Below are 25,842 nucleotides of genomic sequence, written 5' to 3' on the forward strand. Positions count from 1 at the left end.
GTATTTTTCCAACCCCTCCCTTATAGTGGTGTTGTATTAAAGATGAGATTCAAATAGATGGTGACTCTTTATTTTTCGACCAGCTCATCAGAATTTTGGGAAGATTAATTTAAATCTTTTACAGGCGAAGGGATGCTAATGTCGCCTATGCTTTGCACTCTCCTTCAAGCGAAGCGACAATGATGCTGCCGGCCACAGCATTTTTGCTAAACCGTTCTTCATATACGTCAAAGTTTCAGACCGAGTCAAACAAGGAACTAATTTGAGTTAAACATTAGATGGGTACGGTTATTAATTATTTTGATGGTGTCGTTTTCAAAGTTTTAAAGAAACATCTATGCAACTTTGGCGTTAGAAAACGGACTTCGATACGCCATAACAATGGCTACTATTACGTCATACGGTGTTCTTGAAAAGCATTCTCATTGTTCATCAATTCGCATTGAAGTATTTAGGTAATTATTATTGATGTAACTGAGTCATTATTAGTACTATTTTGTAAGAGATTTTTTTACTGACCACTTTCTATTATGGGTTCATAAAGATCAAATAATGTCAAAATGGTAACCAAGTAGAGGTGGCGATCAATTAAAGAGTGGCACTGTATTTTTCAACCCTTCTCCTGTGGAGGCGTTATATTAGCAGTGGCGTTCTACTAGCAGTGGCGTTCTATTAGCAGCGACATTCTTTTAACAGTGGCCTTCTATTAGAGGTGGTGTTCTATTAGAGGTGGCATTCTATTAGAGGTGGCGTTCACATAAAGGTGGCATTATAAGGATAGGTTTGGTGGCTAAACTCGCATATCATTCTCTAAATCTGTAAATATCTAACGCCTCTCTAATAGTAGAGTATGAGATGCTCTTTCAAATAAAACATTCATTACCAAAATCACAAAGCTCATAACCGCATTTCACACCGATACGTTTCACAGGCAACCTATATCTCTACCAAACAAACCATTTTTAACAAACTGGGTATACAAACAATTACCAATTGTGCAAGGTATGAATGGTACATTTATTGTTTTTATACCTACATAAATTATACATTTCATGAATAATTTATGCGTTTTTATAAGTTTTAATCTCTTGTTACAAAAATCTCACCACTTACATGTATGTTGCTATTGCTACTAAAAATGATTGCTTGCTGCTTTGCTTGCTACTCCTAATCCGTAACACATTTTACCCATTTTTATTTGTCCTATATTAATATTGTTTATATATTATATAATTGTCTAAATTAATACATACCTCTTTATCGTTGTTTTTGTATGTTAAAATGCAGAAAACATTTCCACATTTTTGTCTGATTTCATCCAAAGTTCACATATATTTGCTTCATACTTTCCACCAAGTCACAAAAAAAATATTTGGTTTCAAAACTCTGTTTGGTTCCTGAGAGCCAATGAGTAGTATGTAGTAACATTCTACTTCCATGTAGAATATATATATAGAAATATGTATTTATATATATACACCACATGGAAGTCATTTACTGAGAAATGAATGTAAAATTCTAGCTGGCTTTCTGACTTCGTTTAAGCAATTATAATGTTCCAAAGGAACGAAGAAGACAACAACAGCGGCAAAATACAAAGAGAAACAAGCTTTTTGAAAGGAATCTGTTCAGCGAATTGATATTATAATTTTTAACAAGCTGAAATACTGTCGTTTGCTTGGGTAAGTTTTGTTTTATACTTATTCCCTCTATCCTATACGTTTCTATATATTCGTCTATCTTCTTCTATATATATTTTTTCCAAAGTTTGTGTGTAGATATGTGAGTACGTGTGAAGTTGTAGCTATTAAAATCTTGGAATAAAGATTCTGCATCGCAGAAGATTTGATCTTGGACCCTCCGGCTCGCCGGGCCAACACCATACCGATTCAACCACACTAGCTTGATGGATTCATTGGGCAATATATGTCGTGATATGGGAGCAAATACGCTACAGCTCTCCATCCCGACGCAAAGTCATGAGAATACATAACTCTTATTAGTAAGCCTACTCAAATTATCCATTGACAGTGTGCCAGGCTCATAGCAAGTGGCAGACAACTCTCATTACCTCTCATTATTTATAAGCTGATTTTTAATAGCCGGGCAACGCCGGGTAGCACAGCTAGTATATTAGTATATTAATATAGCTCATATGTGTGCAATATGTACTTCGCTTAATCGCAGCGCTTGTATTTCAGATTATGCAGGTGTGTATTTTAGGGTGCAGATTTTTGTTTATATTAAGGTATAAATAGTGTTTTAACACTGTCTTCCTTTTACTTTTCTGCTCGCTTAATCTATATCAACATGAAATTTAAAGCTGTATGCAATTATTTGCCAATATCTCATCAGCTACTACGTATATACAAAACGGTAAAAGATCTTGATAAATCATCACTAATCTTCAACTTTAGTCGGAGTCATCAACCCCTGCAACTGATTCCGCCATAAAAATATAATTGCTTGCTCAAACTAAACAGGATTCATGGAAATCAATCAATGATTTTATGCAATTATGTTATTATTGTAAAAAGTACTTTAATCAAACATTCATCAACAAACAACAGCAAAAAGGAGTCACGGACACACTGTAACACTTTTTCATTATGAAGTTAGAAAGAATGATGAAAGTTGAAACAAGTCTTTTGCTGTTCATGACATAATTAGTTAGAACATATCCTGAAGTCAAAGCAGTCTTAGCAACTTTAAAATTTTGGGAAAAATTTTCACATTGTATTATAATAAAAGTTCAGACCCATCTGTGATGTTTCATCAGTACTATGTTTGCCTCTTCAGAGTGAATAAATAACAGGCCACAACTTATCATATTTGTGAGTCTTAAATACCTCCTAAGAAATAAAAATAAATTACTGAAAGTACTCATATATAAAACCCTCAAATTCAAAAGGCTGCCAATAGTGCCTTCCGGTGACATCGCAAGCTAAAGTAATCACTGTTCCCTGATTGCTCATTGACCTGTTGCCTATTCCAGTAAGATTTTTACTGTTAAAGGCTGTTTTTGATAAAAACCTGCTTACCTTGGAAACACTCAGAAGAGCCTTGGGAAATGCAACAAAAATGTGCAATAACATTGACAGACAGCAAACCAACTTTCTTACTTTTTTCTCTTCCTCGTCAGGTACCATAGTTGTTTTCTCATCGATATACTTGCCCCAGGGTCCGAGGTAACCTTCCACATCTCCAGCATCATCGTTACGCTGCCGCTTCCTCTTGTCACCTTCTCGCAGTTTTGCTGTTTCAAAGACCGTCAGCTCTAGATAATCAATAGATCATGGAAACATTTACGGATGTCACTACTCTCTACTACATGCATGTATGAGCGCTGAAATGTTATAAACCTGTAAAAGAACAAAAAGAAATCTATAAAATGCAATTATAAAATCTAAACATAGCTTTAGCTTCATTGGTTTCGTACAGCGGTGCAAACAGCATATCATCTGGAGAAGATGAAGGAGGCTCGAAGCAGCAGAACACAAAAGATATGCTGCATCTTTAAACGGGCTCATCCGTGTTTAAAAAGTTGTTAAACACTGATTTGGCTTTAACAGTGAGCCTTTTCTATTGATTGAAACAGTAAAAGTAAAAAATTAACAATAAAGGGACAGTGCCCAACCAAGCGATAAATTTAACAGTACATAATTATTACAAGCTGCTCAATTGTACAGTAGGAAAATGGTAGGTCAATAGTTATCCACTCTTTGAACCATGTGGACAAGAGGAGACAACTTATTGCTACTGGACCTCCACCATACGGTTTTAATTCGTTCCAATATCGGCATTGTAAGGCAAAAATGTCGTATAGAGGAATATAGGAACCCATATTTATTATCTAATATCTAATATCATATTTATTATCAACATATCTAATGCAAACAGGGGGTGTTTGCATCAGATAATGTTGGCATTAAACATCAAAATTTTATATGTGTACAGTACATATTAAAAATTAGTAACCAAATGCATAGTATATTAACCTTAGTAACTATAGTTACCTACAGTAACTTTAGTGTATTTATTGGTTATGATCTGCATTAAAAAGTAATCTTACAATGTATTACGCGCAGTACGTAAACCGTAGAGAGCTCTTACCTTCGATACAGACGTATAACATAAACATTGAGCTTTACTGAAACGTATTTAGCTTACTAAACGCATACAGTAAATGCTTCTATAACGTATACTTCCTACAACGTAAATTCCAGATACGTTAAAAACTTATGTAAAGTTTTTGCTTCGTACTGCATAAACAATTCCACATAACATAAAGTGTGAAGTCGGGGCAAGTGCTCAAAATCGATTTGAATGGGAACATATCTCGCCGCACTTGTAAAAGAAAAAACGACATACGTATGGCGTTGTATCTATTATACACACAACTTCCATGACCATGTTAGTTCATCATGATAGATAGTCAGATGTGTCGACAAAACGGCGAACATGTAGTTGCACAATGGTTCCTAAATACTTCAAGGCGATCGATTGGCGCAGGGGTTATAGCGTTGGTCTACCAATCTGAATGTCATGAGTTGGAGTATCATCGATAGTTATCTTTTATCCTAACCTTGACCCCTAGATACAGATAGATGACAAACAGGTAGACACAGTTTTTTATAATAAAAGTATTTTCTTGGTTTTGCTTTATTGTAGACGTATAAAATATTTGTTACCAGTTTTACTTGGCATAATACACTTTGCATTCTAGAAAAAAATAAACAAATCGTTGTAAATAGATGTCAAATATGTGCATTCCCCATGAACTTATTGTAAAATTAGCGCATTCAGAGTCTATAAAACCAGTGAAATTAATCAGATAAAAGAGAAAAGTTGTTGATGCAAACTAATAATACTGCAGTTGCGGTACAGCCAACAAATTAAAAAATCCAAGTCTAATTTTTCCTTTTTGTCTGGCCAAAGGGGCAGATCAATGAGTTTGGAAAGATCTTGGAACGGATTAGGCAATTTACATGTACATTACTGTTCGTATAACGTAAAATCTCTATAACGTAAACGTTCCTAGAATAGATTATTTACGTTGCAGGCGCGTCTACTGTGCTTAAAGCTAAGTTTTAGAATGTTATTTACAAAACTAAATTTTAACATCGTCTAAAATTTATCTCCTATCTGTTTTTGTTTTCGTTTTCACTATAACTTATAACAAATAACGCTGAACTAAGAAAGAGCGAGCATCATATCTTTTTCAGACGTCGTGAGAGGAATTTCAACATATTCAGTGTACCGACTGCCAAATTTTAATTTCGAGAAAATTTTTTGTTGATATTGTACGACGAAAAAAAAGTCGAATGGCAGTGTCAAAAAAACCTCGTATTCCACATTTGTAAGGTGACCAAACTATATAACAAGGCAATTGTAACCCGTAGTGCATTGTATATGGGGGCCGAACAGACAGAAGAATACATGTACATGGCATAATCCTTAAATACATTACCAAATAGCTCCTTTTAAATTACAGTAACCGATTTTATAGTTTATGTGTTAATGAGGAATTGTTTTAAAATATAAAAATATTTAGCCTACTGCCTAAACATGACATATTTAACATTATTTAACACACCAAAAGCTGCCTGATTTTATATTAAAAATACTCTTGGTAGATACTGTAGTTATCCACTCTTTGAATTATATGAGATTGAGGAGACTACTTATTATACTAAATACCTAATAAAAAGGCCTTTTTACTAAATGTGTCGCGGTCACAGAAACCATGGTTAAGTCGCAAATCACGACGTTGAGTTATCCGACTTTGAAGTTGCACCAACTAAATTTATAATATTGGTAACGATTTTTGTAACACGTGCATCTGGGCCGATCAAAGAGTGATCTTTCTGAATCTGAAGTCAGTTTAGCCAATAGAAGTCTTCAACCCTCGGAAAAACCCTCCTAAAATCATTGCTATGCTAAACAGAAAGTACTGAAAAATGGCGTCCGATAAATATAATCGTTTCTTTTTTGCCGATTTTAAAGATAACTCTGACATTTTGGACACTTATAATCAGTACTTTGGTGTTCCAACTGATGTCAAAAGCAGTAAAAGTAAAGGGAATTACGATGATAATTTCCTAACAATTCTTAAAAGATTATTACATTATTTAATCATAAGAATAATTATTCGATTTTATAGGATTATTATCAGATTTAATTATAAGAATAATTATTCGAATTTCCAAGATCGAAGTATATAGTGACCGATGGTGTGCAATATGTTACTGTTGTTACTTTTTTAAAGTCTGCTGATGATTTGGTTGTGCCCGATATCGCAGTACTGCCAAGCCGTTTAAAATATCTACAAAATTAAGTAATACAGTTTCTTATAAATATACAGCTATTTCTGTGACAACCAGCTAAAATCTGGTTAGATTTTTGAATTCAGCATAATTTTTTGAATAGAAACACAGAAATCTAGATGAATATCACAACCTCTTGATATTGGTTGCTATGACGTTTTGAAATGTAAACAAAATTGGGTATTGGTTTTCGTTTCTCAAACTTTAACACCAGTTTTCTCGGAACTATGTTTTCGCACTAAGGGTTAACGCGCATTCAGTTTATTGACCATAAAATCTGCTGTAATAAAGCTAGAATCAAAATTTTTCTGCAAAATAACTGTGAGAATTTTCTCTTTCTGCTAATGTAGATAACTCTAAATCTTACAATCTCGACTTAACCATGGTTTCTGTGATCATGGCCCAAATGTTCATATAGCTAACAAACTTAAGATATTCTTCCACAACCACTCAGTCCTGAACGAAGGATCTCACTTTTTTATTGCCCATTCTTTTAGAGTAAAACTTTAAAACTGGAGACTCAGACAAATTTTCACAGGATATGAAAGTTCAAAAAGTTGATGCCGATGACTTCAGGTGATCAGTTGAGAAGATCAATGCTGAATTGGAGCAAAGCGTGGCAAACTTAGGGAAAAGAACACCCTGATAAAAATGGCAAAAATTCAAATTCAAAAAAGGGCAACAAGCTAATATGCTGAGAAGATTTATCATGTTTTAAAAGTGAAACATTCTGAGCTCATTCCTTCTTGAGTGTATTTCTAGGTGACAATGAACTTCTGAACTATTTGCAGTACTTTCGTAATTCTAGTAACACGGCTTACCCTTTCCTTCGCTGGCTGCCTTCAAATCACCAACAATAGGCATGCCATCATCCACAGCTGTGTCGGCGCTGGGGTCTATTGCGTATCCTGTAAAAAAATATACTTCATTAGGTAATAAACCATGGCTGATCTTATCTCACTGATGAAAACCATTAGCTTGATTGTTTCTAGTTGTTGTACATAACTGTTTAAGATTAAAACTGTTTTGATTAGCACAACTTGATTAGACACAATCATTGTTGGAAGCAATTATATGGTAGGAATTTTTTTTCATATTCTACCTTTTGAGGTTGAACAAATGTTACAGGGTCTTTTACCTAGAAATCTTTTTATCACATTAATATTGATTTCTGTGTAATATGTATAATACATGGTAGAAAAAATAGACTTGTGCTAAACATGTTGTAGAAGGTACGAAAGCGAAATTAAAGGAGCTGTGATATGAGTAATCACACTTTTATGATCGTACTTATGCAGAAAACAAATATATTTTTGACTCTCTGTATGCTGTTAGTCTAATAAACTTTTAAGTGCTGACAAACATTCATTTTAATTGCCGAGTAAACATTACTAAGTACACATCAAAAAATAGAAAACTTCGCTGTTGTATTTTCACTGCAACTAAAAATGTGAAATTTCACAAGTGTTGACTTACTAATGTTTAAATAGGTCTGAGGAAAACAAAACAAATAACTGACATTAATCTATGCTGACTTTTGATCTATTGCAATGGTTATACCATACTGCTGCTGTTGATAGACAGTGACCACAAATAGACTTACATTCTTCAACAAAACGTAACTGATTAATGAGGGACAATTACAAGGCACCCTTGCAGTATTTGTAATAAAATGTTTTTATTATGAATATTAGAATATCTTTAACAAAACCATTCGAATGACAGAAACTGCCCGTAGCATTAAATGCTTCAGTTTGTCGAGTAGATAACTACAACAGTACGACTTTGTGTTTGCTACTCCTCAAAGAGCAGTGTGTCTAATGACTTAATACCGCTTATGAAATAAATTCCTTTCTATTAAAATAGAGTTGTCTGCTCGGTAACAATTTTTGCTAAATACATATCCTTCCCCCTATCACACTTCCCTTAGGGCCATACTGAAAACTGGTCGAAACAATGCACTACAGTAGTACAATGGCATGACCTTGAAACACCGTACCACATTGCTGATGCGAGACCATCTGGATCAGTGACCAATTCATTTAAAACCTGCTCATGAGAACAGAACCTGGCATTAAGAGAAGAAATGTAGTACAATATGTCAATATGCGAAAAGTTTAAACTTTGCGCTTTGATCATCTACATAACTATATTTTGGTAAGAGCCAACCCAGGAGGTAATAGAATGTCTCACCATAGCTGTGGAAGGTACGCCGCTGAGTTTCAAATTGGAACTGGCTGACGTGTGATGGTTCAGCAAAACCAGTGATAGTATTTTTTACTGCCTTCATTTGTTGAGTCTTAAATGGATTTTCAGGACCAGCCTGCAACATATCTGATTATCAAACAGCTTCCCTATCACACACACACCATTAAATCTTTACTAGGTGTGCCAACTCTGTATAATGACTACAAGCCTGAAATAACATTGACTAAAATGGTGATGCATCCGGGCACATTTTGAAATTTAGAATTTTTTCAGTTTAAAAACCACAGCTTTCTTGCATGTAATTTATTCCATGAGCAAATGTAAGAATAAAAAAATCACAAAGAATACTGCAAGCTAATGTGAACATACTGTAGGAGCATAGAGCTCAGTAGCCTTTGGATTATATCTAAGCTCCTTGGTGGTAGGATCTAAAGGCTTGCCAGAAAGAACATCTTCCTACAACGATGATACGATGAATATAAATACTGATGAGGCGATGAATGGAAGTATCTAATATTAGCATTGGCAATCATTCTTTTATAGTCAGTTAATCTTGTCTAACTTCAATTTATCAATATGGTTCACCAGAAAAACTAGCGAATGAAACTGCTTCATTAAATCACATTTCTATTGTCCATGCAATATTTGTCTTTTCTATTTGTCTACAATATTATTATTTCTCCCCAATTCAGTTGTCCGCAAATGAGTAGAAGTTTTGTCAAACTCATAAATCAGCATAACATTAATTAATCTTTTCACGAACTTATATGTCTGGTATCAATTAATACAAAGCGAGTTGTATAGTACAAGTTGTAATAATTCAAAATTGTATTTGTCAGGATGTATTAATGACAAATACAATTATTAATACATCATGACAACATTTGCAAACAATTCAAGAATCATTTACACTATCATTATTATTTTTACTGGCATTACGTAAAAGATCATAGTATATTACTCCTTTAAATCATTACCGATATATCATTCCTTTATATCATTCCTTTAAAAAATTCAAAATCATTACCTCTCTTAGTGTGCTAAAACTAATTCTTTTATTTATATGAATGGCAATGCTAAATTTAGTACTCTATATATATATAAATCTCAAACTCCGCCGTTCGGTCTGTCCAGCAATAGCTATTAAAATCTAGGAATGAGTGACTCACTTCATGCTGGGTTTGATCTCAGAACCTCTCATTTACCAAGCAATAACTTAATCAACTGAGCTATGCAAGATGCAATGGATTGATCACGCGATATGACTTGTTATCTCGATTAAAATACGCATAGCACTCTGCGTTACGCAACGTCACTAAAGCTTGCCCTTATTAGTAAGTTTAGCAATACGGATAGTAGCTTACTCAAATTAGTCAGTCATTGGCAATGTGCCAGGCTAATGGCAACTGGCAGACAACTACATTACCTGCCACAGTTTATAAGCTGTTTTTTAATACCGGTGCAACGCGGGGCATTCGCCTAGTGACTCATGTGAGAGAATAACTCTAAATCAAATAAAGATACAAAACATGAGCTCATATTAGGAATCTCTTGAAACAAAACGTAGGCAATTTTTTTGTTAACCTTACTTTCTTAGAAATGCTAGTTCAGTACAGTTCTTCAATTTTCCAATTTCTTCAATATGTACATTGAAGAACTATGCTGATTCAATTCTAAATCACTTTGGACTACTACTATAAAACATTGCTTAACTGATGCATGCTAAACTGCCATTAGTAAACAAGTAGGCTTTCAGCACTACGTAAATAACTCCTCAAAGTGTTAAGTACAATGACGAGAGGCTTTTTCTTTAAAAAAGGCTAATAGCCAACCTTAATCTGAATAAATGTTTTAGTGTTGGGGTTTCAAAAAGATTTCTATTTAGGTGTTTCATTAAATGCTCAATTCAATTAAATGTTCATGTCAAGCTGTGTACAATGTATTGTGAGGTTGACTATTATGTTTTTGCTTATATAATAGGCATGACCAGACCTGCGAACCCTGGAGTGGGGAAAGGAGTGAGAGTCTATTTTGGGGGCAATGAAAACGCGAAGACTTGATAAGTGGGGTAAATTTTCATAGCGTATAAAAACACCACAGCAAAAGATAATATAACTCCATATAGAAACCACATGTCGTGGAGGTTATTGATAGATGAGAATGCCACAAATATGTTTATACATAGTTGTTTATTAGTAGTAAGTATATGATTACTACTTGAAGATTGGAGCAAAAAACAGGTTTGCTTGGGTAAAAGAGACAATTGCGGGACACGGGCGTGAGATGCATGAGGCATGGGGCAGTTGCGCGAGTCTCACGCCCAATGCGTGAGAGTTGGCAGGTATGGCATGACTCCTGGTGGTTTTACATGGTAAGGTTTACATAAGAATTTAAACGAGTATACAAATAAAAATAAACACCTTTGTAGCTACAGCAGGAGCTAACGCCAAATCAGTAGTGTTTAACAACTTTTTAAACACTGATACGTCTGATTGAAGATGCAGCATCTCCTCGGTGTTTTGCTGTTTAGAGTCTTCTTCATCTTCTCCAGACGAGCTGCCATCTGCACCACCGTAAGAAACCAAAGAAGCTAAAGCCATGTTTAACGCGGTTTAGGTCAAACCTTGAAAATAAGTAATTTCGTTTTTACAACATGACAACAATTGTTTGGCAACGAATTCAGTAAAAAGAGTTCTTAAACCACGAAACACGATAATTTTTGGAAAAAACTTATAATTGGAACAAGTTTTTTGGCGACATTCGTTTTACTCTATTCGTTTTAATGTAGACTGAGAGTCAAGTTGTACAACTCTGTGACGGTATGTAATAAACGGTCAACTTTTGCATAGACCCAATATTCTCCTGTTGTTTAATAATTTAAGGCTACAGGCTTCCTTACGTTTCCGTTTCCACTTATCTTACTAGAAGTCTTGTGTTGTTCTGGGGTTGTTCTACCTAGGTGTTGCCATTTGATTACGCAATAAATTGCCGTCATCAACTTATTATTAAGGTAGTATACGCAATGTTTAGGTCTTATTAATTCTTATTGCTACTTATATATTTGACTGCTTCAAATTGTTTAGTTAGTCATTTTTGTCGGTTTAGAACATGGAACGACAAACTTGAGAATAGAATATCCAACAACGATTGAACTATTTATATGTACTGTACTACTTTTAATGATGTCGTAAATGTAGAGGTCGTTATAACTAAATTTCTTATTGCTTCTGATATTGTCATCTGTGAGTTTTTAGTAAGGATCAATTAGACACATGTATCTCTTCCACTCATCTGTATGACATCACTGCTGGTATCATGTGAATACTATCATTTAAGTGTTGCTATCAATTGATAGCTTATTTCTATCGCGCATTGTGATAGTCTCATGCGAACCTATACTCATTCTTTATGAGATGAAAGCTGGAATTCTGTACTGTCGTCTTGAACTCTGTCTTTGTGGAATTTTCCTCAATTGTTTTTCTAACGACGAACTGTCAGCTTCTGGAGGCAGCGCTGGCTTTGTTGATCTTTTAATAATTACACATATCATGCTAGTAGGTGTATTTTTTAGGTGTTACAGTATTTAATTGGAGTGAGCTTGGCAGCCCTGCAATTCTGTAGACCTAATAAATATTCATTTTTGATAGCCAAATTTATCAATTTGTTGTTATTCCTCATGTGATATATTGCCAAGCAATCCTATCAAACTTTATATATTTAATTTTACTGAAAGGTTATATTAATAATTCTCATTTTGTCATTGTACGTGCGTATGTTAGTGCACTTAAACACTATGCATTTCTACATTTTCTGGCTAATTTTATCTAAACTTCACACCCAAATGCTCCAAGCTTTCTACCAGGTCGCTAAAAATATTTGGTTTCAAAAACTCTGTCTCGTTCCTGCGGTTCATCCTTTTAAACAATAACCTAGAGGCTAGCTGATTGGCGATTAATAAAATCTTGAGCATCGCCAGGCTTACTGTTGGTTTATAATAATTATAACTGCGCATTTTAACTTACTGCATTGTTTTTAGAGCAGGCTCACTTAAGATGGGGCTGCTGTTGATTGTCTATAAGGTTTTTGTTCTGGTTGCCCAATCAGGAATTATCTTTACGAATACCTGTTTTATTTAATTTATTTATCTGTTTTGTTGAATTTTTATATCTGTTTTATAATAATTTTTAAAATATAAAAAGTGGTAACTTACATACCACCCTTCAAATTGGCTACATACTGACCTATCGACCTTGAATAGCTATGCCATTGTTTAAAATTAATAGCACAAGTTTGGTATGATTATGATATGTATACGTTCATATTTGCCCTTTCAAGCAGAAGGTTCCAAAGTGTTTCATGAATTCGTCAAAACTATAAAAAAATTTTGCTTATCTGAAAGAAAATAGCCCTCAGCATTATAATGATTCACTGCATGATATGAGCTTCTGCCCATATGTATCTAATACACACAATTGAAAGCAGCAAACAAAATTTGGGCTAAAATTGTCTGGGACTAACAGATTTGAAACAGTGTAACACCTTTATTAGCCAGCAATATATTCAAACTTGAAACATTTGTGTAGTTCAACCTACACTCAAAAGCTGATGTTGTATTGTTCATTCACAGCTCGAAAATATTTCTAGGATTAGTATCCTTTCTAATGAGCTTGCCATTTTAAAAACAGTGGTGAATCCTTTACGTTTCAATTTTAGAACTTAGGCAATTCTTCAAAGAATTAATAGATCACAGCAGGTATAGAGAGGGATGTTGCTAAGTTTTTTGCCTAATTCAATGCTCTAGCTAGCTGACACTACCTAAAACTTTTATGTAAAGACAATAGGCCTACTTGCTAATCAGATTATGCTTGTTTGTTGTAGTCAAGAAACTAGTTGGCCTTTGATAAGCTTCTTATCTGTGAGTGGGCACTGAATGTTGTCATTTGTACAGCTTGACTGTCCTTCGTGTGACCCTGCATATTTATGTCCATTCATAAGCTAACGGGACAAACATCTGTTTATCGCTCTATTTTGTTTTTAGCGTCTTAAAGCTAATGTTTTTGTCATTTGTTCATTAGATATTAACAGGTTGTCAGCATTACATAAAGCTAGGAATTGTAATACCTTGTAGACGAAGACTTCGGTCACTCTGCAATTAGGTAGTATGTGGTGGGATAAAGTTAGCTGACAGTTAGCATCTCCTTACATATTCGAGCCTCCCTAGACATGGCCTTTCCTTCACTTATTCTTAACCCCGCTACTGATGAGCACCTGGTAAGGTTTACCAACTCGTTTCCATTACTATTCGCTGTTGATAATTTACTCGAGTTTGTGTATTTTTAGACTTTGTTCGTCAGCCTTTCGTGGTCAGCGGACTTTGGACTTTGCAAACAACTTGTGACATAATGTTTCGATGCTACATGATTTGTTTTTTCACAATAAAAAACATTTTATCATTTTTATTGTATTTAATTCAAGCTTATTTTATGTGTAGAAGACTTGTAGATTTTTTTCTTTGATAGTCGATATAAACATTGTTTTATATTGGATTTTTTAAAAACCTTACTATTTGTTACTGATGATTAGGAAGGAGAAGGATACAAAACTGGTGCTGCCACCACCTTCCTCTGGTACCTGTTAGCTGTGCTCACTGTTGGCATCAGTATACTCCTCTTCTACTGGAAGCCTGTATGGTGCATTAGACTCCTGTATACCAGGTGTCATGTTGAAGTAGCAGATATTTTTATTCTTCAGGTATACCGGTATTTACATATTTCTCTGTTTTTAATAATTTCAGATTGTTAATTCTGGTATGTGAATGCCAATATTAGTCACGTCAAAGATTGCTACTCTATGACACTGTTGTAGAAGAGACATACTGTCTAGATCTAAATAGAGCACAAAACTATTCAATATTGTCTTCTTTATTACATTTCATATGGCTAACTGTTTATTTTTATATAGTCTACAAAATGGCATCGTTTGCAATGAAAAACGACCGAATACTGTACTATGTATGTAAGTTTTGAAGTCAAAATAAAAACCCACTTTGTCTGATGTACATTCAAGCTATTACTCAACATCAGAAATTATTAACATATTAAAGTTTTGTGCATATATTTTGTTTTATGCTCGGATATGTTTCTAAAATAGGATTTGGAGGTTTCTTAAAACATTGTTGTTTTGCAATTGGAAGCGAACAGTCAATAACAATTAACATTAAGATCATGGAAAAAATATGCAGTATGGGAAATAATAAAAATTTAGGTCAAGCTTGCTTAGACTTTGTCCAGTCTAAGTAATCTACCACTATCTTTATCACTATTTTTTATTACATTGTCAAAACATTTCTTCCGTTTTTGTTTCTACAGAAAACCAATAAAAATCTCTTCATTGAGTATTATTATAACATTGATAATTAGTTAATAATTAATTTTGATTTATTTTGCCACAGTAACTTTTCATAGTTTTTAGTGTATAATGCAATGCATTGGATATGTACAATTACTTACGTATTCGTCTTTAGGTTACTTTGTGGAAAGCATTAAACGAAATACAATGTATTCCAAGGGAGTTATTTGATCTGACAAATGATGCCTTGGACATACAAAGCAAATCACTGAAGGATTAATTTCCCATGTGAAAAATGGACTGTATTTAGGAATTATATCATGTAATGTGTGTGATGCCTGCCACAGTTATCAGCAATTAGTAAAGTCTGTTGAGGCAGCTTCCACAACCTTTCATGTCTCAGTTGGCTGAATGCTGTGTAGCATTATAGCGGTGTTAAATTCCTTAATCTCCTAAATGTTTGTCATCTTTTCACCCAGCCAATAGCATTGCTCTCAATTATTTTTGCTAGTGTGCCTTTCATGTTATTTTTCAACAGGACAAATACAAGCAAGAGTCAGTGGTGAAGGTAGTGACCAAAAGTGTGGACTCCAGCTTGTAAGTATTCTCATGTGTCAGAGTTGTGAACTTTGACATTCTATAAGCTGTTAGAGTTTGACCTATGGTAGCTCCTTTCATGACATCATTACCCTGACTAAAGTCCAAATGATGTATTGTTTTGCTACTGTATGGACTGATGGTTTAGATTGTGTGCCAGCAGCTGGACCCCAGAAGTCTTATCTCATCTTTAGACTTACATAAAAAATTGTTTCCTCACCACGGTTTATCCAAGCGGGTGTAGTGTCTACACAAGCTCTGATCTCCTACCAGAGGTTTGAGTGGTTGTCTCAAGATTTTAGCCGTTCCCAATAACATGCTTTTCTGCAACTTGCTTCTTTTGATTGTTGCCAGTATTTGGGCCAGCCATAGTTGATGTGCAATTGTATGTACAACTAATGCTTCAGTATTTTTTTGAGACTGCACAATTTAAGCTACTTTGTAATCATATTCCAATCCTATCAAAGAATTGATTAATATGCGATGTTTTAGTGAAAGAAATGCAGCTTGCAGATCAAGGATGACAGTTTTAAATGTTGAATACCTTTGCCACCTTTGCTATGTTTTAGAAACAAATGAAATTGTTAAATCTATATAATAGATCAATTGTGTTTGTATCTTATTGAATTAGGATGTGTATTAAATAATATTGATATGCATGCTTTTTAGAAGTACATTCCTATACTGAAATATGCCATGAATTTATTGAAAGCCAAAGGTGGAAACTGTACTTTAGCTAGTACATACAAGCTTACTTGTATACATGTATATGTACATGCACTCATATATAAATCTATATGTATACCTATGTTTGTGTATTAAATGAACATACATACATGTTTGTATATAAATAATTATATTCATTTGTTTGTATATATACGTATACATATATATATTATATGTGTATACTACTGAATGCCGGCGTTGCACGGGTACATTTTTGCATAAAAAATTTATTTTTAATTGTTGCTAAGTTTTGTTACCCAATGGATTTGAGTAACTTAAGCTAGTAATCTTACTATACTAGGAGCCATTATTATAACTTGAGTCAACCTTGGCTAGATAGTCTGTTTTGCTACAATGATTACAAGGAACAATGATTTGACACTGATACAATTATTACGAACTGAGAAAACAAAATAAAGATAATGAATATGATGAAATAATAATAACAATGATTACATAGAAGTGTGTGTATAAAAATGTTACTGTTATAACCGATCGATTCATCCAACCTTTGACTACGACGATACAGCTGGTACCTTTTGGTCCTGGTACCTTTTGGTACTGGTACAAATATAAAAATGAGATATTGGACGGTTTTTGTTGGCTGCTTTGTCTGACCAACTGGAGAAAGAATATAGAGGATTCCTACTATTCCGATTCCTACTAAGATAACACAACAAACTGTCAACCGGAAAAGTTTTTAGCTTTTACAATTCTAGTTAATTTTACGATACTTGAGAAGAGCCGGAAATTGATGGCATCGTGAAATTTGACAATTAAATGGCACATTTCAAAACTACAAATAAAAAAATTGTAATGGATTTTGAAATTGCTTTTTGAAAGTTTTGAAAAGAAAAATACACAAATAATAATAATTAATTGTAAAAAGTGCATATTTAGCTTGTAACCTGCAATTGTGAGGATAAGGATGTTTAGCCTAATGGTTTGGCACGCGTGTCTGTAGACATGCGATTTAATTGCCACGAGTTCAATTCTAGCGCTATGCAGATTTTTAATTGGTAAATTTTAATATATATATTATGTATATATATTATATATATAATATATATATCATATTAATCACTATAACTGAATACATCAGCGACAGACAGAATACAGAACAACCCTGAGATTTATATATACATAATTTTAGGTAGATATATATGTGTGTATGTAAATATATATATTTGTATATGGACAAACATACGTGTGAATAAAATGCATGTGAATATATATATGTTTGTATATATGTGTAAATATATATATGCTTGTATGTGCATGTAAATATTCGTATTTGTGTATGTATGTAAATGTTTATATATGTTTGTATATGTATATACGCAAACATTGTAAATTACAAATCCTACATATTTTATGCTTAGACCAGAATAATACTGTTAATACAACATTGTCCAATATTTTGCTGACAAGATTTTATCTCTACTAGATGTTCAGAGTACTTCTATGAGTCATCGACAGACACAAAAAGAACGAATGCGGCACGAGATGTTATCAATGACATTTCTGAAGATGATGACTCTGATGATCGACAAGCGCTGCTATCCGGAGATGAAGACAATGTCAGGGTAGGATGTTTATAACGCGCAGAGGTTATATTTTTAAGTTACAAGTTAAAGCACCAGCTCACAAACAGATGCCTCCAATGCTTCATACAAGCTAGTGAAAATTATTAAGTGTCTCAAACGACATAGTGGATTTTAGTTGTCGGACAGAATAGTCATTATACCAAAATATTGATCATGATCAGCGAGTTTTATCCATTTACGTTCATTATAACTGAAGTAGCAACCTCCCAGCCATCTATTGAGCATTATAGAAATGTCTCGAGAAGGAGCTTCCATCCTTCTTCTGTGATATTATTAGGTAAATGTGCATTTAGAAATATCTTAGTTAGCCGCTAATTCCTTCAATCGGTTGTTCCTTCGGTTTGTTCAGGGATGTTTCGTGAGGTGAAAAAGTTGTAGAAACTTTGCTTCTTATATTCTTGAGTGAGAACTTCAATAAAGATATTCAATAATATTAATAATAATAATATTAATAATAATGTTAATAATAATAATATTAATAATATATTATATACTAATATAACATTCAATATATTTACATGTATATAATTAAGTAAGACAAAAGTTCAGATCAAGTTTAAAACAATTTTATTACTATTAGTCTCATACTGCAAAGCAATGATCATCAGATAAACTTGTTAGCACTAAAAGTATCGTATATATACATACATGTAGATCGAAATAGAAGCATAGACGTTAAAATACTTGAAAACACCACTAATATGTAGGGTTGAACCTAGCAAGCGATACAATTATATGCAGTATATAATGAGATAAAACTTAATAATTTGGGTGTTAGAAATTTAAGTCTTAAGATTACTCAAGAGAAATTTGCCAGCGTGTCTATATCCGAAAATGTAGATGGTCTCCTTCATTTTTGATGGCGGGTGGCAAGGATTACGACCCTCAACTCTCAGATGGTGGTTCAATACATCGTAAAGTTAATCTCCTGGTATTTGAAAGTGATAACACGCACTCAGACTATTGCCCAACCAATAGACTGATTCAAATATATTTTTCAGTTTATCGAGGAGTACCCTCCACCACTCAACTGTTTCATTGAGATGTTTGACCAGTCACATAGATCTTAGACTAATAGAACCTAAAAACTCTCAATTATTGGAGGTCGCATTACTTACAATCCTTGTTCTGATCTTTGTTCTGGGCTACTTTTCTAATCCTAGTTGCAAACTGGATATTAAACTACCTGTACTTTTGTAAATCTGAACTATTTTCATTTTGTTTGTTATGATTCAGATCTCAGGCTAGTCTTATAATCTTTGTAATGGTCTGGATCACAGACTAATTGGTGCCATGACTTTTTGCCAAAGGATATTTTTCGCTATAAAATCTAGTAGCCATGTGTATTCTTTACACGCAACAAAAGTGATGTTAGTGAGTCACCTCTAACTTTTAAATGATTTAGCTAGATTGTGTTTACCTGCTTGTGTTCTCTAGGGCCATCTTGGAGCGCATAAATATTTGTATGTCTTTAGGTCTATATCAGGGAAACACAATCTATTGTGAGTATAACATTTTTGTATTTAAGTTGTTATTATAACGGGTGTCCTAGTTTGTTCCCACTTGTAGTGCTTTCTTTCTTAACCTAGTTTTATAAACATGACATGGTATCTATCCTGTACAATGCATTTCATTGATGAAAAGGGAGATGACTCTACTTCCTCTTATTTCTTAGTCGCCTGTCGCCTGTATTAGCTATCAGTCGTGTGTACACAAATCTTATGCTACTTGTATTGAATACATACAGCTTTAGATGCTATACACTAACTTCATACACTGTTTGGTTTACCTAACTGTGGTGTGTAGATGCATAATTCATGTGTTGTGCAAGCTATTCGACATGCGTAGGCACATCAAAACAAATCGACAACTATTATGATTTGAAAAGGCTAAATTCTTATACCTATCAGACACAAGAGCCTTTTATTGTCACGGACTGCTCTCTGGTGATGCTAGCAAAGCTCTTACATGACCCTAAAATGTTTCCCATTGTTCTTTATGTATAATTTAGCTTCAACATCGTAACTTGCTTCGTTTCAACTTTTTACGTTTATAGGCACAGTCGTCTGTCGATACTCTCGGGTTCAGCTTTTACGTCTTCAGTACTTTGTGAGGTAAAAAATATTCATTAAAAATTCAAGAAAATGATAAAAATGAAAAACAAGTACACAGGAAATATATAAATTTTTCTCATACTCTGGTCCATTGAGATCTTCCCGCGAGCGGCACTGTGATAGCAGTCAAAGAGGCTCGCTGTTTCCTATTTTACAAAGTAATTGTGACATCCTTTATCATGCCTCTTTAACATCATCGACCCTCCACATCGTCTAATGACCTTGAGAAAAAGAGTACACTTCTTATTTAGTAGCCAATTTATGCTAGTTGTCCGGGTGTTGGCGTGGTATGCTATACATTAATCAGTGACTTCTATATGTATGAAAAGTTTTTTTTAAACACCATGAAAACCATTAAACTGACTGTAAATACCCAACAGTTTTCTATCACACTTAGCAGCTGTCTACAGCTACAGTTGTGTGTGAAATAAATTGACCTTTTTGTTCGAGTTTGTTGCAAAACTCAAATTCTCATTTACAACAGTGTTACTCATTGGGAACTTATTCAATAGCCATAAATTATATATTAAATTAACCATCGTTTTGTTTTGATTTCAAATATGTAAACTAAACATCTGTAAAATTAGCTTTTGATTGATTATTTAGGTTAAATTCTGACATTTCATGTTTTAATGGTTGAAAATAACAACCTGTGCGGATGTAATCCCATGACATACATTTTTATTTGCTCGTAAGTAAAGTAGAGGTGAAAGAGGAAGTAGGTGTATATAATTTGACACCCATTACAGGTTGATGCACAGATATCCTAACATAGCCAATTATGTCACAATCTCTGACTAATTCTTTAACCATGTGTCAATCTTTATAGGTATACAGTGGCAGTTTAAATCATTTTATTACTTCAAACTGCCACTCAATTCTATTGGCTGACACTGGCAAAGATTATTGCCTAAAGAACCTTTTAATATAATGAAGTATTTTCCTGACTATATGAACTTATCTTTTTGGTATGAGCTAGTATACTCTGACATTTTTGGTGCGATAGAATGCTCTTGTGGTCTGTTGTCTTCTGGAGCAGAATATACAAAATACAAATACAGGAGACATTTCTCCATTGCCTGTACGGCTCATTAGGCATAAGTTCTCATGCGTCACTAGGCATCCATCACTAGGGCGTTTGGGTGGTGTTAGTATTCGCATAATCGATGTGGTCACTGCTCTTACACTTGACAAATGCGCAATCAATGTGTATACTCTAGCTCGATCTCTATCATCTGATCAAATGTATTTATTATGTTAGGCATTCGCAGCATTTATCAAACAGAATGCTAAGTACTTTCAGTCACTTGCCTAGTCAGAAGGCTACATACAAGTGTGAATTTAAGACTTTTAACCCTGCATTACCCAAACCATATAAATGAAGCATGATATTCACTGTTTCATATCAATTCAAATCAATTTGCGCCTATATTTTATATAAAAAATTGCATTTTCATATTATTATTTATTATATACTCTTTTTATTTTGTGATATATATTGACATATATTATGTTTCTAGCTTGATAGCTTTGGTGTGATTAACATATTACTAAATAAAAATGGCTTCATAGCTTGTTGGGAACCAATTACATTTGGTACCGTTGTGTAGGTAGCAGGTGGCTCTTTCTGGACTATATGGAAGTTTTCCACTTAAATACATATTTATGGTAGGCAGGCTTGGGGCCACTAGCAGTGCAGTGCGCACTGCACTAGTGCACTGCACTAGTGCAGTGCATAGAGCAGTGCAATTTAAAAATAGAAATGTCTAGTGCAATGCTAGTGCAAATTTGACATGAATCCCTGGGTGCACTAGTGCAAGTGCAGTGCTTAGTGTGACATGGTATGTACTAGTGCAGTGCCTAGTGTGGATTAGAAAATTCCCATAAACGCACTAGTGCAAATGCAGTGCACAGTGCAACATAAAACGCTCTAGTGCAATGTCTAGTGCGGATTGGAAACTTTTTCATAAATGCACTAGTGCAAGTGCAGTGTCTAGTGCGACATAGTATGCACTAGTCTAAACGAGATCTAAACTGACTGACGCCAACTTTGAAAGGCTAATGTTCCTTTGGTCTAATAAACATCTTCTCTGAACAATATTGCTTATCAATTTTGCCATCAATATGACTTACTGTTTACATGATACTAGTTTATCCAAGGGTAGATTTTCTTGTTGTACATAGTACATTTATATAATAAGAAGTGAATTCTTCCATTCCATGCTTGCTTAGTATATTTAGTTATTGTAATTGTAATACATTGCACTATTTGATATCTGTTGTCATCTGCACTGTTTAATATTGAGCATTATTGTAGGTCTATGGTTTGTTTGAAATTTTAGGTAAAGCTAGTTTATTTGACAAATACATGGCTGACATCCTTTGCACGGCTATAATTGTACTATTGCAGTGGATAGCAGTAGATATCTGTTGATTAGCAAGCAATTCTTGCAGCTGCTATAGCAAAAAAGCTCATTGGTCTAGTGCTTAGTGACGTTTAATAGTGAAGTGCCTAGTGCATTTATGATTTTACACTGCACTAGTGCTAGTGCAATGTCTAGTGCACAAAAATTTTTGCTATTGCAGTGCTTTGTGCATTTTTGACTTCACTTTTCGATGCACTACTGCTAGTGCAGTGCCTAGTGCACAAGAATTTCTGCTAGTGCAGTGCCTAGTGTATTTTTTATTATTACTATGCCATGCACTAGTGCTAGTGCAGTGCCTAGTGCACAAGAATTTCTGCTAGTGCAGTGCTTAGTGCATTTTATATTATTGCTATGCCATGCACTAGTGCTAGTGCAGTACCTAGTGCACCTTACTGTCGTCTAGCCAGCAAATAGTGCAGTGCGCTCAATACTCACTAGTGGCCCCAAGCCTGATGGTAGGGCAACGTTACAAAACTGTTGTTACATTTATGTCACATGCAGTACTGTGGGGTTAAAATGGAGCTTCAAATTGCCTATTGACTACTGTCGAATAAATGACCTGATTTACTACACTTGCATCAAAACATCAAAAGCCAAGAGAAATGCTAGAGTCATTAAAATAGTTAATAACCAGTGGATGACTAGGTATTTGTACAACCAGTACTAGTGCTTTGGGCTTGACATTGAATTAGCAACATTTATCTCTACTCTGCAGGGAAAAGTGTTTCGGTACATCGACCACCACAGCGTGCGCTATATTTGGAATTCAAAGAAAAGAGACTATGTAAGGCTTCACGGGCTGGATGTAGGTGTGAGATGCATGAGCCTGCATGACAAGTATACAGGAGTTGATGACAACACTCGCAAGGGCCTGTATGTAACGCGTCTGACATTATTCTGTGAGGTCTTCCTCTTGCTCTCATAAACTACTAGAGTTCAACAAACTGTCACATTACCTAAATTGGTAAAAACTATGATTTTTAATGGAAAACTGAATACCGCTAACTTATTTCTTTCATTACAAATAGGTTTTTCTAGTTTGAGCTAATTGTATAGTTGTTTGCTTTGTAGTTAGCATGAGACATCTTTTTTGTAAAATTGCTAACCAAATTCCCGGCGTTGCACTGGTATTAAAAACGGCTTATAAACAGTGGCAGGTAATGTAATTGCCTGCCACTGTTTATATATGTAATATGTATGTATGTAATACCGTTTATTAGGTATTAGAATTAAAAATATATAAAGTTGGTTTGATTTTTAGTTGCCATAATTATATATTTTAATATCAGATTATTAGAAATAGCAATGTGGCTGTTGAACATTACTGTAATGGATCATCAAAAGTCACTCTCATAGTTGGCTAAAGACTGAGAAGAATCTATAGCAGTTTTACCATCAATAGGTGACTTATTTTATACATTTGTTGGAAGATGGCGGAATACAAATTTCTAAGGTTTTGCTCAAACATCACAGCATGAAGTTGTGTTTTATTTAATTTATAAGCAGTTGTAATTGAATTTTTGTATTTGTGAGAATGTCATCGCTTAGTCACAATAATGCATCAAAGTCCTTTTGGACGTGTCAAGTCATATTGCATAGTTATGTCTAAAACAAGAAGAAACAATCACTGCAGACATGCAACTATTTTTCATGGCCGCTGCTAGCTTTTTTATAGTGAGTAGCTGGCTGAATTGACACGGAAGCTAGTGTGTTCCTCATCTCATTAGTAAATTTTTCTGGCACACAGGCTACATCAAGTTCAGTTACCAATATAACCGCCAATCGTCCTCATCTTGTATACTCGGTATAACTGATATTTAAATGGAAGATTTCAACCACTCCAATATTCTACACATTCTAATTAACTGCTTACTGGAGTCAATTTTAACTTGCAAGTTATTGTCTATGTTAGTTTAGATCTGCCTGAAATAACCAATATTTTTGTTTATCTTTCAGACAGTTGATCTACGGTGTTAATGAAATAGATGTAGAGGTCAAATCATATTTTATACTATTTATCCAAGAGGTGGGTACTCTATAGTTTGCATGTCAAGGAAAACAATGTACTTTGTCATGTCTGTAGCTGTTTAAGTTGTGTGTACCTTATAGCATTACAAGCTAAGGAAAACACTCTGCTAATGGTTTTCATCTCTGTAAAAGCTTTCTGCTGTTAGATAGGGTGGATGGAATGTGTTAGCCTAAGGTGCAGCAGAGTGCTCGGTAGTCAACAGCAGGCAGTATTTCTCACTTTTTGTAAAAAAACACTGTTTGTGCCCAAATTTTTTCAGTAAGTTCAAAAACATATCGCTGGTTTGTATCTCTTATATTTGAGAAACATTTTTGTTGGAAATTTTTGACTTCCTGATTTGCCGGAATTCAGAACATTGATTTTTGGAAGTCTCGGTTTTTTTGCTGCTATGATATCTTGTAATTTGTAGGTGCTCAATCCGTTCTATGTATTCCAAATTGCCAGCATTATTCTATGGATGTCGGATAACTATTACTACTATGCAGCTACTATAATGTTTATATCTCTTCTCTCTATCGGTGTATCACTCTATGAAACGAAAAAGGTGAGTGGTAGTCACAGTGTGATTGGCTACAAATGTACTCATGGTGTGGTAGTAGTCCATCCTAGTAATAAATCCAAGCAGTCAACCCTCTTGGAAAGCTGAGCAGCATCTGTAATGTTTGAGATTTGTCTTCACTTGTTGCCATTTTTATAAATGATTGATCTCTCGACATAAGTGTATCGTGAATAACACAATAAAACACATTATTATACTCACTGTTCAATGCTAAGGTTAGCTTTCACATTCTAGTGATAGGTTTTTACTCATCAATGGCTGCTCCTGTTGAAGTCCAGCCATGCTTGATTTTGTATAAAACCTATTTTTAATTTATTTTTCAGATGAAGGCAGCTGCTTTTACTCTCACTTAAATGCTGTGCGCCATTTCCCATTTGATTTATTTGCTTATTCAACATTATATTTTGGAAACAATTGTCGGGCCTGCAATGATTGAATTCTAAGAGATTCAAATACAAATAGTGAAATTGGATTAGCTATTTAAGTGGTTTGTTTACCTTTGAGTGACCCGCCAATTGCGCCTTAACCAGCTACTTGCTGTCTATGTATGATGGCTTTCTAACTTTTTAAATTTGTTGGGCAAGTGAATATTTTTTTAGCCCTTTTTTACATTTTGCAGCAATCCATTACTCTCCATGAGATGGTAAAAACTCCACGTGAAGAAAGAACAATTTTCACCCAACCAGATGGTACGTCAGCTTTGTTACTCATTATGCTGCTTTTGTGATTCATCTGACGGCATGGAATATTTATGCTCCTGTTGCGTTATATTCATTTATTTGAGACTTGTGGTGGGCTCAAGTATACAGTTATAAAAGATTACATTTTGTTTAGAAAGGCCTTAGATTGACAAAAGTCGATTGACTCTAGGAAATCATAAGAACCTGAGCTATAATATGGCA

At 34.3% G+C, this 25,842-nt stretch overlaps 2 protein-coding genes across 3 annotated transcripts in view; one reads left to right on the plus strand and one right to left on the minus strand.

Annotated features, from left to right (window-relative positions):
- The window catches only part of LOC137403626 (pre-mRNA-processing factor 17-like), a 38,968-nt gene extending 27,673 nt beyond the window's left edge, over nucleotides 1-11,295 (minus strand). The window contains exons 1-5 of the mRNA XM_068089603.1: nucleotides 10,955-11,295; nucleotides 8,904-8,990; nucleotides 8,520-8,649; nucleotides 7,148-7,234; nucleotides 3,123-3,277 (exon numbers count right to left, since the gene is read on the minus strand). Coding sequence (XP_067945704.1) covers nucleotides 3,123-3,277; nucleotides 7,148-7,234; nucleotides 8,520-8,649; nucleotides 8,904-8,990; nucleotides 10,955-11,134 — 639 coding nt within the window. The 5' untranslated portion in view covers nucleotides 11,135-11,295. The remainder of the gene's footprint in view (nucleotides 1-3,122; nucleotides 3,278-7,147; nucleotides 7,235-8,519; nucleotides 8,650-8,903; nucleotides 8,991-10,954) is intronic.
- A 151-nt stretch (nucleotides 11,296-11,446) lies between these two features.
- Nucleotides 11,447-25,842, plus strand: part of LOC137403994 (polyamine-transporting ATPase 13A3-like) — a 36,817-nt gene continuing 22,421 nt past the window's right edge. For both annotated transcript variants that reach the window (XM_068090146.1, XM_068090147.1), the window contains exons 1-9: nucleotides 11,447-11,544; nucleotides 13,663-13,805; nucleotides 14,118-14,285; nucleotides 15,421-15,479; nucleotides 17,653-17,791; nucleotides 23,068-23,225; nucleotides 24,309-24,378; nucleotides 24,791-24,925; nucleotides 25,560-25,629. In XM_068090146.1, coding sequence (XP_067946247.1) covers nucleotides 13,758-13,805; nucleotides 14,118-14,285; nucleotides 15,421-15,479; nucleotides 17,653-17,791; nucleotides 23,068-23,225; nucleotides 24,309-24,378; nucleotides 24,791-24,925; nucleotides 25,560-25,629 — 847 coding nt within the window. In that variant the 5' untranslated portion in view covers nucleotides 11,447-11,544; nucleotides 13,663-13,757. The remainder of the gene's footprint in view (nucleotides 11,545-13,662; nucleotides 13,806-14,117; nucleotides 14,286-15,420; nucleotides 15,480-17,652; nucleotides 17,792-23,067; nucleotides 23,226-24,308; nucleotides 24,379-24,790; nucleotides 24,926-25,559; nucleotides 25,630-25,842) is intronic.

The sequence above is a fragment of the Watersipora subatra genome, chromosome 9 (genome assembly GCF_963576615.1).
Source record: "Watersipora subatra chromosome 9, tzWatSuba1.1, whole genome shotgun sequence".
Classification (NCBI taxonomy): Eukaryota; Metazoa; Bryozoa; class Gymnolaemata; order Cheilostomatida; family Watersiporidae; genus Watersipora; species Watersipora subatra.